The 13,553-nt window shown below is 38.8% G+C and overlaps 1 protein-coding gene across 2 annotated transcripts in view; it reads left to right on the top strand.

Annotated features, from left to right (window-relative positions):
- Window positions 1–13,337, top strand: part of LOC121320530 (mitochondrial import receptor subunit TOM70-like) — a 19,386-nt gene extending 6,049 nt beyond the window's left edge. Inside the window, exons 2-12 of one of the 2 annotated variants that reach the window (XM_041258930.1) lie at window positions 1,654–1,827; window positions 2,199–2,325; window positions 2,505–2,614; window positions 3,117–3,265; window positions 3,626–3,833; window positions 7,291–7,428; window positions 7,683–7,790; window positions 8,126–8,242; window positions 8,378–8,475; window positions 9,237–9,359; window positions 11,445–13,337. In XM_041258930.1, the coding sequence (XP_041114864.1) occupies window positions 1,654–1,827; window positions 2,199–2,325; window positions 2,505–2,614; window positions 3,117–3,265; window positions 3,626–3,833; window positions 7,291–7,428; window positions 7,683–7,790; window positions 8,126–8,242; window positions 8,378–8,475; window positions 9,237–9,359; window positions 11,445–11,598 (1,506 nt within the window). In that variant the 3' untranslated portion in view covers window positions 11,599–13,337. The remainder of the gene's footprint in view (window positions 1–1,653; window positions 1,828–2,198; window positions 2,326–2,504; window positions 2,615–3,116; window positions 3,266–3,625; window positions 3,834–7,290; window positions 7,429–7,682; window positions 7,791–8,125; window positions 8,243–8,377; window positions 8,476–9,236; window positions 9,360–11,444) is intronic. The other variant, XM_041258931.1, reaches the window with a different exon arrangement.
- The last annotated feature ends 216 nt before the right edge of the window (window positions 13,338–13,553 follow it).

Genomic DNA, 13,553 nt, shown 5'->3' with positions numbered 1-13,553 from the left:
TCTCTATCAACTTTGCACACCTATATTTGGCAATGTTTGGCCATTCTTGTTTACAAGATTGTTCAAGCTCTGTCAAGTTCCTTGGGGAGCGTTGATGGACAGCAATCTTCAAAGTCATGCCACAAATTTTTGATTGGGTTTACGTCGGGACTCTTACTGGGCCAGTCAAGGACATTTACCTGTTTGTTCCTTGGCCACTCCAGTGTAGCTTTGTCTGTTTACTTTGGGTTGTTGTTATGCTGAAAGGCGAACTTCCATCTCAGTTTCAGCTTTCTTGCAGAGGGCAGCAGGTTTTCCTCAAGGACTTATCTGTACTTTGCTCCATTCCTTCTTGCCACCCTACCAAAGAGTTTTGTGGTCTGACGAAACTAAAATGGAACTTTTTGGCCTAAATGCAAAGCGTTATGTTTGGCGCAAACCCAACACAGTGCATAGTGACATGCTCTACCCGGGTCATGACCCTGTGTAGACCTGATTTGGCTACACAATTTCACACTGCTTTTTGATGAAGCAGGGTTGGCCTGGGTGTGAGAAGCAAGTACACAATTCACGTGCACAGTGCCCCGAAAGCAGCTTGTTACAGATGCTTCCATCCAAGCTTCTCTGGATTGAATAGAGCAAATGTTTTTTCATCCCTGCTGCAATCTGGCTCATGGTATGTCTCAAATCAACAAAAATATGGCTGAACAGAAATGTTCCTTGCAGAAGTGAAACCTTCACGCAGACGTGGCTGTTTGTTACTTTGTCCTCTTACAAACAGCCATCATGAATTTTGTCTCGCTGGACCCAGGTCAAATCGTGTCAACCCACATCCCAAGGCTAGCTAGGAGGGCCAGTGTGAAAGGGGCTATAGTTAAAACAACAGTTATTTCCTAATGATGTATTTAAACGTGATTTGTTGTAATACAGCCCACTTGCCTCACATAGAAAAAAAAATCACACAGCTGCCTTAGTTTCAGGAATAACGGCAAGTTATGATGATGTATCACTTTAAATAAAAACAGCGCTGCCTTATAAAGACACATGGGAATACAAAAAGTGTATTGAAACAACCCCACGGTGTAGCTATGGGTCTATTTCTATGCTGTTCTTTCTAATGCTCTTCCTGACCTATGTGCTTCTGGTCCTTGAGAGGGATGCTGCTTACTGATTTTTCAAATCATAAAAGTTTGATTGTACAAAATGCAGACTGAGCAGGGTCAATAGGATCTCCTGGGAGCCCAAGAAACAAAGATAACAGAATTAAGAGATATCAATTCCAAATATTAGAACAATGACCCCGGAACCACCTAGTGAGAGTGGTCATTTTATAGTATCACTGATTTATATAAGCTGATATTCTGTTTAATCAGAGTGTTATAGGGAATATTTTGGTTCCTGTTTATATGGGAGATGGGGAGAATCCATGTATATGTGCTCACTATTCAAGTATTAGCTCAGTTACGGATAATTGTTGTTTATTTAATAACATTCCCTGCCTATCGTTCTCTGCTAAAAAAAATGTCGTTGCTATTTATTTTTCTTTGTTAATCATTATTTATCAAGGTTGATAACAAAACCAACGGGCATAATGAAATCAGAAACCAAAAGTAAATTAACAATTTAAAGATGGCTGCTGTAGAACAACTCTCATTCTACTACCTTTCCTCCTAGAATCCTCTGGACCGGGCCCAGGCTGCAAAGAATAAAGGCAACAAGTATTTCAAGGCAGCAAAGTATGACCAGGCAATCCAGTGCTACTCTGAGGCCATCAGCCGGTGTCCCACTGAGCAGAAGGGAGATCTCTCCACATTCTACCAGAACAGAGCTGCAGCATTTGAACAGCAGGTACAGTGGGGGCTGCAGAGTCACGCAGCTCAGCTGTGCTGTACAAAGATGTTTTATCTGCAGGCATGCATTCCAGCAGCTGTGAAATTGATTGTTTCAATAAGTCTCGTTTCAGTAAGGTTGCAATGTGTTTGACAACACAATTCAACTCCAATTATGATCGTTAAATGTGTGCCCAGTAAATAGGCTGCTTACTGTTTTGTCTTTTTACAATAAAGTACTTAAGACAGTCATACTTTTATAGGCCCTCTGTCTATAGTGTTTAACTTGTATTCATTTGTTATTTCAATGTAGTCAGTGAGTGAACCAGGTTTAAGCTGACTCGTCCCAATGTTTCATTTTTATATTGAGCTATTGGATCTCCCTTGCAGCAAAAGTGGCAGGAAGTGGTGGATGACTGCACACGAGCAGTGGAGCTGAACCCTCGCTACGTAAAGGCGCTATTCCGACGGGCCAAAGCCCAAGAGCGCCTGGACAACAAGAAACAGTGTTTGGAAGGTATGTGCGGCGGTGCTCTGCGCTACTACTGCAATACTCTGCAGAACAACTGTAAACTTAATCCCTGGTTATGGTTCATTACTCTTGACGAGATGCCGTGATTGGCGCAAGGCAAGTTTGTGGGTTAATAGTTATTCCCAAATTGACGTGCGTTTTGTTTTTTCTCCCCCTCCCCTCAGATGTGACAGCTGTATGTATACTAGAAGCATTCCAGAATCAGCAGAGCATGCTTCTGGCAGACAAAGTGCTCAAGCTGCTTGGAAAAGAAAAAGCAAAAGAAAAATACAAGGTTTGTTTCAACTGGGGAAGGAAATCAAGATAGCATGTGCTTTTCAAATTCATCAACACATGCCAGCCACAGTTTCACAGAAGATATTTAAGAAACTGCTTATCCAGTTGTAAAACGTAATCGGACATTCTTTATTACATAGTTGTTGAGTATCAGAATATTGGGATACATGGAGGTACTGGGTTATATGTGTCATTTTTTACATGTGCATTGGATTGAGGGCATGTATTCATTTTTTCATGTAATTGGTAGCTATAATAGCTTTGCATTAATAACGGGAATGTAAGTTACAAACATACTTTTTTTTTTTTTTTAAAAGCAAAGCTTTTCTTTAAGATGCACACTTCTTGTGTCCAAGATTTATACATTAAAATAAATCTGAAAGTGTAAATTCTAACCAGTGTGAGAACTATAGCCTTATAGTTGCTAATAGTGTGCTGCTCACCTAATTATCCTCTAAAGCTGCTGTCATTCATTGCCGAGAGTTTCCTCCTCTTTTCAGAACCGGGAGCCCCTGATGCCGTCTCCTCAGTTCATCAAGTCGTACTTCAGCTCCTTCACAGACGACATCATCTCGCAGCCCCTCCTGAAGGGAGAGAAGGCAGACGAGGATAAAGATAAGGAGGGGGAGACAGCCGAGGTCAAAGAGAGGTATAGAAGCAAGGCCATGCAGGGGAAGCTGAACACAAGTGCAGGATCTTTTTCCCAGTCCCTATTTATAACCTGAGCTCTATTACACTTCAGCACAGGAAACCATAGGTGACCTAATGTCTCAAATTTAACTGGAAAAGGTTGGGACTATTCAGTTTTTTTAACTTGCATTCTATACTTGTACACCTGCATTTCGTGGTGACTGGTAAAGGGTTAGAATGTGAGTTTAAAAATCGAACCTGGCCCTTTACCACCACTAGTCATAATACTGTTAAACGTGTGAAGGTTTGCTGTTTCAGAGCTTAGTCAGCCTCCTGACCTACTAATCTTCAATCTTTTTTTTTTTTTTTTTTACTTCAGCTCTGGCTACCTGAAAGCTAAGCAGTTCATGGAGGAGGAAAACTACGACAAAATCATCAGTGAGTGCACTAAAGAGATTGAGAGTCGCGGGAAGTACGCAGCAGAGGCTTTGTTACTGCGGGCCACGTTTTACCTGCTGATTGGCAACGCTACTGCTGCTAAACCAGACCTGGACCAGGTTATCAACATGCAGGAAGCCAACGTTAAGGTATGGGGGCTGGGACAATTGCAGTCCCTTTGGGCGTCGTGTAGTAGTCCCTCACTAAACCGGATGTCTGGAGACACACCGATTGTCTGAAATAAGGTGTGCGGCTTGAAAAAAAAAAAAAAAAAAAAAAAAACACACACACACACACACAGTAGGCCTATACAGTATAGAGTAAAATCAAATGAACACCTAGCCTATAGGCCGCTGTAGATAATACCAGTAACACAAGATAAGTCTTTATGCTTCATTCTCTACACATTGCTATACAATGTGGACATAAAATATTTTTTTAAAATTGAAACTAAATTAATTTAGCGCTTTTTCTTTTATTTACCATAGCCTAAATAAAAACTAACACAAAATAGATCATGGTGCCGCATTAACACATTATGATACTATACAGTACCTTACATATACTGCACACACTACAGAAATAATCAGTCATTTTTAAATTGACATAGAAAATTTTACAATGTACGTGTGGCTGCAAGTAAAACTCACAGCTAACCTGCTTCTTTTGTATTCGGTTAGTACGAGTCAGACTTTCTTTTCTTTGCAAACAGTAATTAAAGACTTCAAATTCTGAATTTTAATGTTGTCCACGTCATGCGTTTCGAACCAGTGGAGTCCAGCAGTATTTCTAAAAGCTTCTTGCACATTTCCAACCGATCAATCGCAGTTAGTTTAAATTCTATAGTGTAAATTTATATTCCTTATTTTACTCATGTTCTTAATTTTACTGATTCTAGTGGGCTACTTGTATCTGTTTTTGAGTTTTATTTTCATCCTGTCTTTGGTTACTCTTTAGATCATGGAATTCACAGTGACCTGCATCACACTTAATTAGTTATATTAGGGGTCATACGTTGTGTCCGACATATCCGAATGTACACATTACAGTGTCTGTATTCGAGAGGTACGCATATAGAAAAAAAAAGGAATATTTCTATTCTAATGGAAAGAAAAACTGAATCTGTCACTGTTTGAAAAGAACATAATCTTTAATCAAGATACATTTAATTAACTGTAGATAACTTTCACGAATATGGTTGTAGAATGTCTTAAATTAGTATTGAATGGTCTTTTAATGTTTAGGAAGTTGATTTTAGAACAAGCACCAGCAGCGTTCCCTCTAAGCCTTTTAGTTACTGAGAAACTTGCCATTTTGACTGAGAAAGGGTCAATTATCGGTGAGAAACCTTCGGCCACGCATTAACTCTTTAATATATTTTGTTGCATTATACAATTTTGAAACAATATTCCAACACAAGTATCTCAACAATTTTACAATTTACTTTAAATTTAAACAAGACATTTATTGTGGCTCTGTCTCTGATTTTGAAACATCCTCTGGTCCTATGCAGCCCTGTCGGTTTGTTATCATATATATAGACTGCATGCTTAACTGGTGGCCTGTATAAAATTGCTTTATACTACTGCATAAAACACCGGCGTCTGCACTGCCTTCAATTGTAACCATCTCTAGGGCTACTAATTTTTCCATTCGTGGGAATACCAAATTTTGTTTTTCAAAAATGGCCAATTCCATTTGTTCCCACTTTTTATCAATGTATTAATAATTAAATATGGCATTTGAACATAAATATAATGTTGGTAGTTAAAATAAGTAAATTAATAAGTTACCACAATTCTTTTTTTTTTTTCAATGGTAAGTAAAGCACTTGAAGACACCTGTCATAATGTTTATAGGTGTCACTTGGCTTTTTGCTGGCATTAAAATATGCAGGAAAACCTAAGAATTGTATTACAACGTTTCAGAAAACCAAATGTCCAGCACAGTTGTGAAAGTCATATTTACAGTCTTCCACTACACAGTAGTTTAGTCTTCAAATAAAGGTGTTTTGAAAATACCTGGTTTAGCTTATTGCTGGCATTTACAATAACAATAAAACATATGAAACAGTTTAGTAACATTCCAGCAATGTCATGTGAGAGTAATCCTATGTACAGTACTCCACACATTAAGTTTAGCATTTTACTACCATTATAATAATAACCAGGATAAAATATGAAACACTGATGAAGGCATTTTGACTGACTCGTTGCTCTAAAACAGGTTCACTGCTAAGTATTACCCGATTGTAATTTAAATAGCATAATTAATCCTCTCAATTGTTTCTTTCCTAATTCTGCAGTGTTAAAGAGGCGTGTCTCCAGACAGAATGTCTTTATGAAACCAGCGGTGTGTAGTGTAGTGACTACATCATTTACACAGTAAAGCGATCAATTTCCTTTAAGGATTGTATAGCTGGAAAAACAGTTTTGAGCTCATTTCTTCGTCAGAAATATAATTCAATTAGGAAACAGCCATGGTTTAAAATTGCTAATTATAACTTCATTAAAGGCAGGTAGTGTGGAAAGAAATAAAGTAAACAATAATGAAATACACAATTAATTTAGCTTACTTACTTGGAGAAAGCTCTGACTTGAGCACAGTACCTTAGGTCTTAGTTTTTCAGCATGGAAGAATGCAGTGCTTTGCCGTTGTTGCTGTATTATTTGCTTTATTCTCTACGTGTTTATCATATAGGTAATCAGATTTCTTTTAGCTCTGTCTTACTGAAACATTGCTTTTTTTTCTTCGTTGGTGCTGCCACCATGTTGAGTTTCATCAGAGACATGGAATGAAGTCACATGATGAATACACTCTTTTTCAGTTACTATACACTTAAATGTGTATTTTCGACTAATGTGCTGATTTACATTTTTACCAGATTCAAAACGCTTGCGATGGTTTCTGAAATGGTCATTTTTTTTAAAAGGGAAATAAAACAGAGTATTTATACTTGTAAATAATGCAGGAAGATTGTGCTTCACTAATTTTATTATTCAATTATATGAGCAGTTTAAAAACTGTAAATTTCATAAGTAGCACCGAGCAGCACTCTCTACAGAGGCAGAATCGCCAGACGCCTGCTTCGCCCGCCCTGTACCAGTAGATTTGCTGGTGCCCGAGCGAGCTCTGCACTAATGTGATGTGCATGTTTACAGAGGGAAATCAGAGAGTCAGCTGCAAGACAGACACAAATATGCTTATGTTAATGCTTTGTAAGATTGGTGTCAAAATGGAGTCTCGACTGAGGTTGATATTTATAGTAATAACTTGCGAAAGTTAGTAAACAGAGTGCAAAGGTTGTTGCCAGTTACTGCGAAAAATGTGCATATTTTAGCCTTAGATGGAATGCTGAGCACCAGTATTGCTTTTTTTATATTTAAGTAGCTGCTGAAGCTGGATTAGCCCAGTTTGGAGTTTGGTGATGTGTTTTTTTTTTTTTTTTTTTTTTTTTTACACACACAGTGGTGCTATTTTATAGCACTGTCTGTTGTTCTAAGCTGCATAAAATATGTACTTTGAACCTTGTAATGTACAGGTATAAGCCCCCATGGAAATGGATTCTTGATAGATAGATATGTTTTTTTTTTTTTTTTTTTTCAGCAGCTACGCGCTAATGCCCTGATCAAGCGTGGCAGTATGTACATGCAGCAGCAGCAGCCCTTGCTTTCCACACAGGACTTCAACATGGCTGCAGACATCGATTCTCAGAATGCAGACGTGTACCACCACAGAGGCCAGGTGAGAGACCATCGCTTCAGCCTTTACACAACCATGCGATTCCTGTTCGGAGACTACGTTTGAATTCAAATTGAAAAATATATACGGTTTGCTTTAGCACGTACAGAATAAATTTGCCTCGAACACGTGGCTTCCCCAGTCCTGTTGTGGACATTCTTAAAGTAATGTTTTAACCCTTATTGTTTTTAAAACTTGCAAGATGAATTCTGAAGAAATCGGATATTCCCTTTATTAATGAGTCTTTTTCATTGCAGCTGAAGATCTTGCTTGACCAGGTAGAGGAAGCAGTGGGCGATTTCGACAAGTGCATTGTACTGCGTCCAGATTCTGCTTTAGCACAAGCTCAGAAATGCTTTGCTCTGGTAAGCTGAGTTTCACTGTCAAATTGAAAATAAATACAAATTCTCTGGTGTTAAAGAAAAAGAACAATTCTAGGAGCTGTAACTTAATAAAATCAATCCTAAGTAGAGTGCATGTTGAGTCGTGTAATTGAGACATTGTTGGTTCGAATCTTAGTTGTGCAAAGTGGCTGACCATAAAAGGCATCCCACAGGGAGCGCTGCATGGGATAGTTCAGCTCATCGCTCTTCAGTAACCCTCCCCACTTAACATCCAGTGGGGGGAAAAAAGTAAATTACACAAATACTTAACATGGCATACAAAAAAAGTCTTTATTTTTTATTTTTTTCTGTTCTAGTACCGCCAGGCTTACACGGGAAACAGCCCTTCACAAGTCCAGACTGCCATGGACGGCTTTGAAGACGTCATTAAAAGATTCCCAAATTGTGCAGAGGGGTATGCACTGTATGCACAGGTGTGTTGTATAGCTTTGCATCCTGTTCAGACTTCAACCTTCATATTCTATATATATGTATATAGACACTGTGGTATACATATATTTGCAATGACCTCTCTGCAACATTTTCAAATTATTATTTTTCTTTGTCAGGCATTGACAGATCAGCAGCACTTTGGAAAAGCCAATGAGATGTATAATAAGTGCATCGACCTGGAACCAGACAACGCTACTACATATGTGCATAAAGGGTGAGGGTCTTCTCATTCTGCAACGCATTCATTTTAACGTGTGCAGCAGTTAGCACACTATCAGATCTTCAGACCTCTCAGTTGTATTTTAACTGGAGGATGCACTGAATTTACCTTTATGAAACTTTTATCAATCTAACTATTATGGACTATATATCACCTCACCGTATGATAATACAACAACAAATTTATAATGATAATACCAGAAAAATCTTAATATATTTGTTTTTAGTAAAAGTAGTCGGCACAAATATAGTATTAGGCAGTGGATTGTGCCGGTCTCCGGCTTACTTTGAAAACCCTGACTATGATATTGTTTTCTTTGCTGCGGTGCGGTCTGCCAGCAAGAGCCTGCGCTGCATCTGGGATAACTGAAGATTGGAATCGTCATTCATTAGAAAGTGCAGGTGTCACTGGCACCTCACTCTGCTGGATATACGAGGGCACTCCAAACACATGCGTACATTAGTGCCATTTATACAGTGGAGCCAGACTGGCAACCACCACAGGCAGGGTCAGGAATTATATTGAAATTGATCGTTGCAGGGCTAGAATAACCCTTTTGCATGATTCCCATTTGGTGTGTTGGCTTGTTATCTGCATCGCTGAAGTAGCAAGACGAAAAAGTATCGCTACAGGCCTGCACCACACAGCAAAAGCGAAGAATGAACTTGCCGAAAAGTTTTCCCTGTTTGTATTCACCCTGAAAGTGACCATTTGTTTTTAATGGCCATCTTGTCTTTTTTTTTCTATTTTCCCAGTTTACTACAGCTCCAGTGGAAGCAAGATCTTGATAAAGGTTTAGATCTGATCAGCAAAGCCATTGAGATCGACAACAAATGTGATTTTGCGTATGAAACAATGGGGACCATTGAAGTCCAAAGGTAAGGCTTTCATCTTTCGCACGAACCAATGAGAATGCTTGATCTATACAACAGGGCCATGGACCCAGTTTAGGAAACTTAGTAAATCAGTGAAGTGCAGGACACATTCACACCAGATTCTGGTTTGCAGTATTTCATGATCTAACCGACCAGTGTTTCCCAACCCTGTTCCTGGCGGCACACTGTGTCTGCTGGTTTTTGTTCCAACTCAGCGTTCAATTGCTTAATTGAACCCTTCATTGAAATAATAAAGTAATTAACTGGGCATTTTCTCGTTGTTTTCAAGCTCTTCGTTTGTTGAGACAGTTCAATTAAGCAATTGAGCGCTGTGTTGGAATGAAAACGAGCAGACACGGTGTGCTGCCAGGAACAGGTCTGGGAAACACTGACCTAGATACCACCCAGTGAATACAGAGAAATAACTAATGACATTTTAATTCAGACTGCCATTGTAAGGATGAGCCTTAAACTTGGTATGGGCAGTTTTTTTAATGTAAATTGTAGAGGGGAGATTTAAATGGATGATCTTGGTTAGCTTATGCTTTGTCCGGTTTCTTCACTTGCAATGTGGGGCACAGCACGTGGATATGGGCTAAAAGTCCTACTGGAGGGTTATGGGGAGTATTTAATTCATTGGTCCTTAACTCTGGATACCTGGCTCGAATACAGCTATAAATAGCTTCATAATTCTTATTTGGTGGTGTTTGCAGCAATTCTGAGTGGTTCCATTTTCTGTTCCTCTAATATTGAGGTTTTATGTAATTTTTCTCTTATCGAACTGGCTGCTATCATGTTGTCTTACAAAAAAAAAAGGTGTTGGTCTAGAGGCCTATGCATTTAATAGTACTGGGATGAACATGGAATATATGTGTTTGGATATCTGTTTTAAGATTCAGACAAGTATTTGAATACTCATTTTTATAAATTACTAGGGTTTACTTTTTAACTTGAATAAACACACAAGGGGATGTTGTATAATGAAACAAAAAATGCTCTCCATTTTTTTCTGCCTGACATTCCTCATAACAAAAACTAGGGTCACAACATAAAAGAAAAAATGTTAATCACTATATGAAAATTCCTTTTGCGAGTTGGACCAGTGTTGGAGAACGTGTTGTATTTTGGAGTGATGCTCCTGATCTGTGTCTTTATTACAGAGAGAAACAGGACCTGATTGACTTGCTTCCCAAATCTGAAGCAGCACTCTAATCTGGACTTCTTAAAATGCTGATGTTTGACAGCCAGAAGTAAATTTAAGACGAAGCCCAAATTTCCCACCATCAACTTGAGGAAAAAAATTAAATATCAAATAAATACGTATTTACAAAGTTACCACCTCAGTTGTGCATATGAAGGCAGTTTCCATCCGTCTGCTATCACACAGAGCATTACAGTTCTGTGCTGCTTTTCATTTCCAGACATGATTATTCACATCTGTTTTTCTCCCAATTTCTGGTATTCCTTGGCATGTCAGGTGTCAGATCAGCATTTATGATCTGTCCAAGCTGGTACTGTTTGTTAGAAATGCTGAAATTGTAAAAGCTTGTCTTTTGAATTCCTCAGGAAGCTAATGACTGTTTTTTTTAAATTGGCTGCCTGTATGTCATGGATAATTGGAGAACATACAGTAATGTTTTGGTTCGTCTTTTCTCGGCAGTCAGTCACGTTGCTGTTTGTGTACTCGGGTAGTTGCGTCTTTTGATGGTGATTTTTAATACACGCATCACTATACTGTACTCTAATTTAAGACACAGGCTATTTGTGAGAAGCAAATATGGTTCAAAGTGCGTATTAAATTTGAAGGAATATGGAATCTAGAAATCCCCCACATAGCTATTTTCCCTCTTGCAAATTCTGGTAACATGGTAATCAGTTTAAGGCAAAACACATATTTCTAATTTCCACCAATTATGTAATTTCTGGCAAAAATTGCTTTCGAAGACATGTAAAGAAATATTTGGACATTTGCCCCGGTACTTCTAAATAAGCACGTATTTAAGATAAATTACCTGATTTCCTTCTGTTTGATGTCATTGGAAAGTTTATTTGTTCCCTGTTTAACACAAATACTTCATGTTTTCACAGAGGCAACTTGGATAAGGCAATTGACATGTTCAACAAAGCTATTAACCTGGCCAAGTCAGAAATGGAGATGGCACACCTCTACTCACTGTGTGATGCTGCTTACGCACAGACAGAAGTGGCTAAGAAATACGGATTGAAGCCCCCGACACTGTAACGCTGCATTCATGCACTTTCCCGTTCGCTCCACTGCTGACCCTGAAAGTTGTTTTTTCTTTTTTTTTTTTGTTTTGTATCAGCTGTATTGAATGACAAAATGTTTTCCGTGATCCTGTAATTCTATATTCGATGTTTAAGCGTCAAGGGTGTTCGATGAGAGAGGGTGTATAAAGCAGCCTGTAATAGACAAATACACCTGCCAGGGGAAGGGAAGGTTTTGCTATTCAACCCCGCCTTACCCTGTCCCGCACTAGAACTTCCAGCACAGCCGTGCAGTTCAAAATATGCATGACTCCCCAACCCCCCTTGTACATGATGTTAGGCTTCAGAGAATCCCCGCTGCCTGTGAATTAACCCTTTCTACCTTCGTACACCCTTGTCCAGGGGCAGCCACTAAAATTTAGGGTAGTATTAAGTCACCTTGCTCCCCCTCCCACCTCCCACCTGTCCATGCTAAACAACAACTCATTCTTCCAGTCCAAATTCCTGGCTGAACCTTGTCCTGGAGGATTTCTTTGAACCAGTTCAACTACTAATCAGGCCCTGAAGTCCAAATATTTTTTGGGTATTAACCCAGCAGTTGAATGGCCTTAAGGACCAGAGTTGCCTTCCACTGCGTATTCATACAGCGTATTACTCAAGGACTTCTGCAATCTGTGTGTTACTAAAAACTTCAGGGCCTGGTTTGCAGTTTTAAGAGGATGAATTCTGGACATTAAATGGCCATCAAGGACCAATGTTGCCTGTACCTGGTTAATAGTTACTGAAAACTGTTGTGCTGCACAGGGTGACCCCATTGTTATCTTACTCACCCCATTATGACACCTTGCAAACTTACAGGCATCCTCTGCTAAGATGTAAAGAGTTCATGAATCACAGGAGAGCTGTCAAAGATGTGTTTGCCAATATACACACCTTTTTTTGTTTTTGTTTTTTTTAAATATGTACAGCATGTGTGGGTTTTCTCTTAAATAAATGTTAATATAATTATAGTGCTGTAAAATTGCTTTATAATCCAGCCAATTTGTTAGTGTTGGATTTTAATATGAAATTCAAATGTGAGGAGCCATGAGGGGAAAATTAAACTGTATTTCTTAATGTGCATTTTATATACACTGTAGCTTTGGAAACTGGCTTGTCAAGAATGGCTTGTGCTGTACTGTAGTTTTGCTGGAGGGGAGCTGGATGGTAATCCAGCACTGGACACGCCCAACAAATCCTGAATAGCGGCATCTTTCAGCGAAACAAAATATACATATATTCTGGCTAAAATCCTTTACCCTTTCATTCTAATTGGGTGATATTTTTTTAAATTTGTTTTTGTTTTTTTTTAATTTATGTAAATCGCATTCTTGTATTTTTCTAGATAATGTGAATGTGTTTCCTTACAGGCAGTACACCTCTAAATCTGTGAAGGCAATGTTTGAACACTTCATGCATGACAGCCTGACACAATAAACTGACTGAAGTTATTGATTCTAGTATACATGCTGCAGGTGAATCCTTAAAACCAAGCTTCCAGTAGATCTGTTCAGGTTCTTGTCCTGTGAGTGTTCGGGGGAATCTCTTCACATCTGCTAAAGTAATTCAAACCTGTACATTGTTTTCTTGTATTGCGTGTGCGATTCCAGTCATTTATTAGTGATCAGTACTGGTTGGGTTGGTATTTGCACATATATTCTGTATGCATACTTGATCGCAACCCAAAAAGCAACCAATAAACATGCATTTTCTGTTGTCGAGTTCCACAATGTGTTTGCTTTCTTCTTGGGGTCATGGTTAGCAGTTTTTAAATGCAGGCACCATACAGCCTTAGATTGTTCTATCACGCTTTTTTTTTTGTAAACACAGCTGGTTAACATAACCTACCTTTTATAAATGACTACCTGTTGCTTAAACATTTAGTAGCACTCATTTATCGAAGTTGAGACTGGTAAAATGCACTAGACTAGG

The sequence above is a fragment of the Polyodon spathula genome, chromosome 9 (genome assembly GCF_017654505.1).
Source record: "Polyodon spathula isolate WHYD16114869_AA chromosome 9, ASM1765450v1, whole genome shotgun sequence".
Taxonomy (NCBI): Eukaryota; Metazoa; Chordata; class Actinopteri; order Acipenseriformes; family Polyodontidae; genus Polyodon; species Polyodon spathula.
The sequence above is the reverse complement of the archived record's forward strand: the minus strand, read 5'-3'. Positions and strand labels throughout refer to the sequence as shown.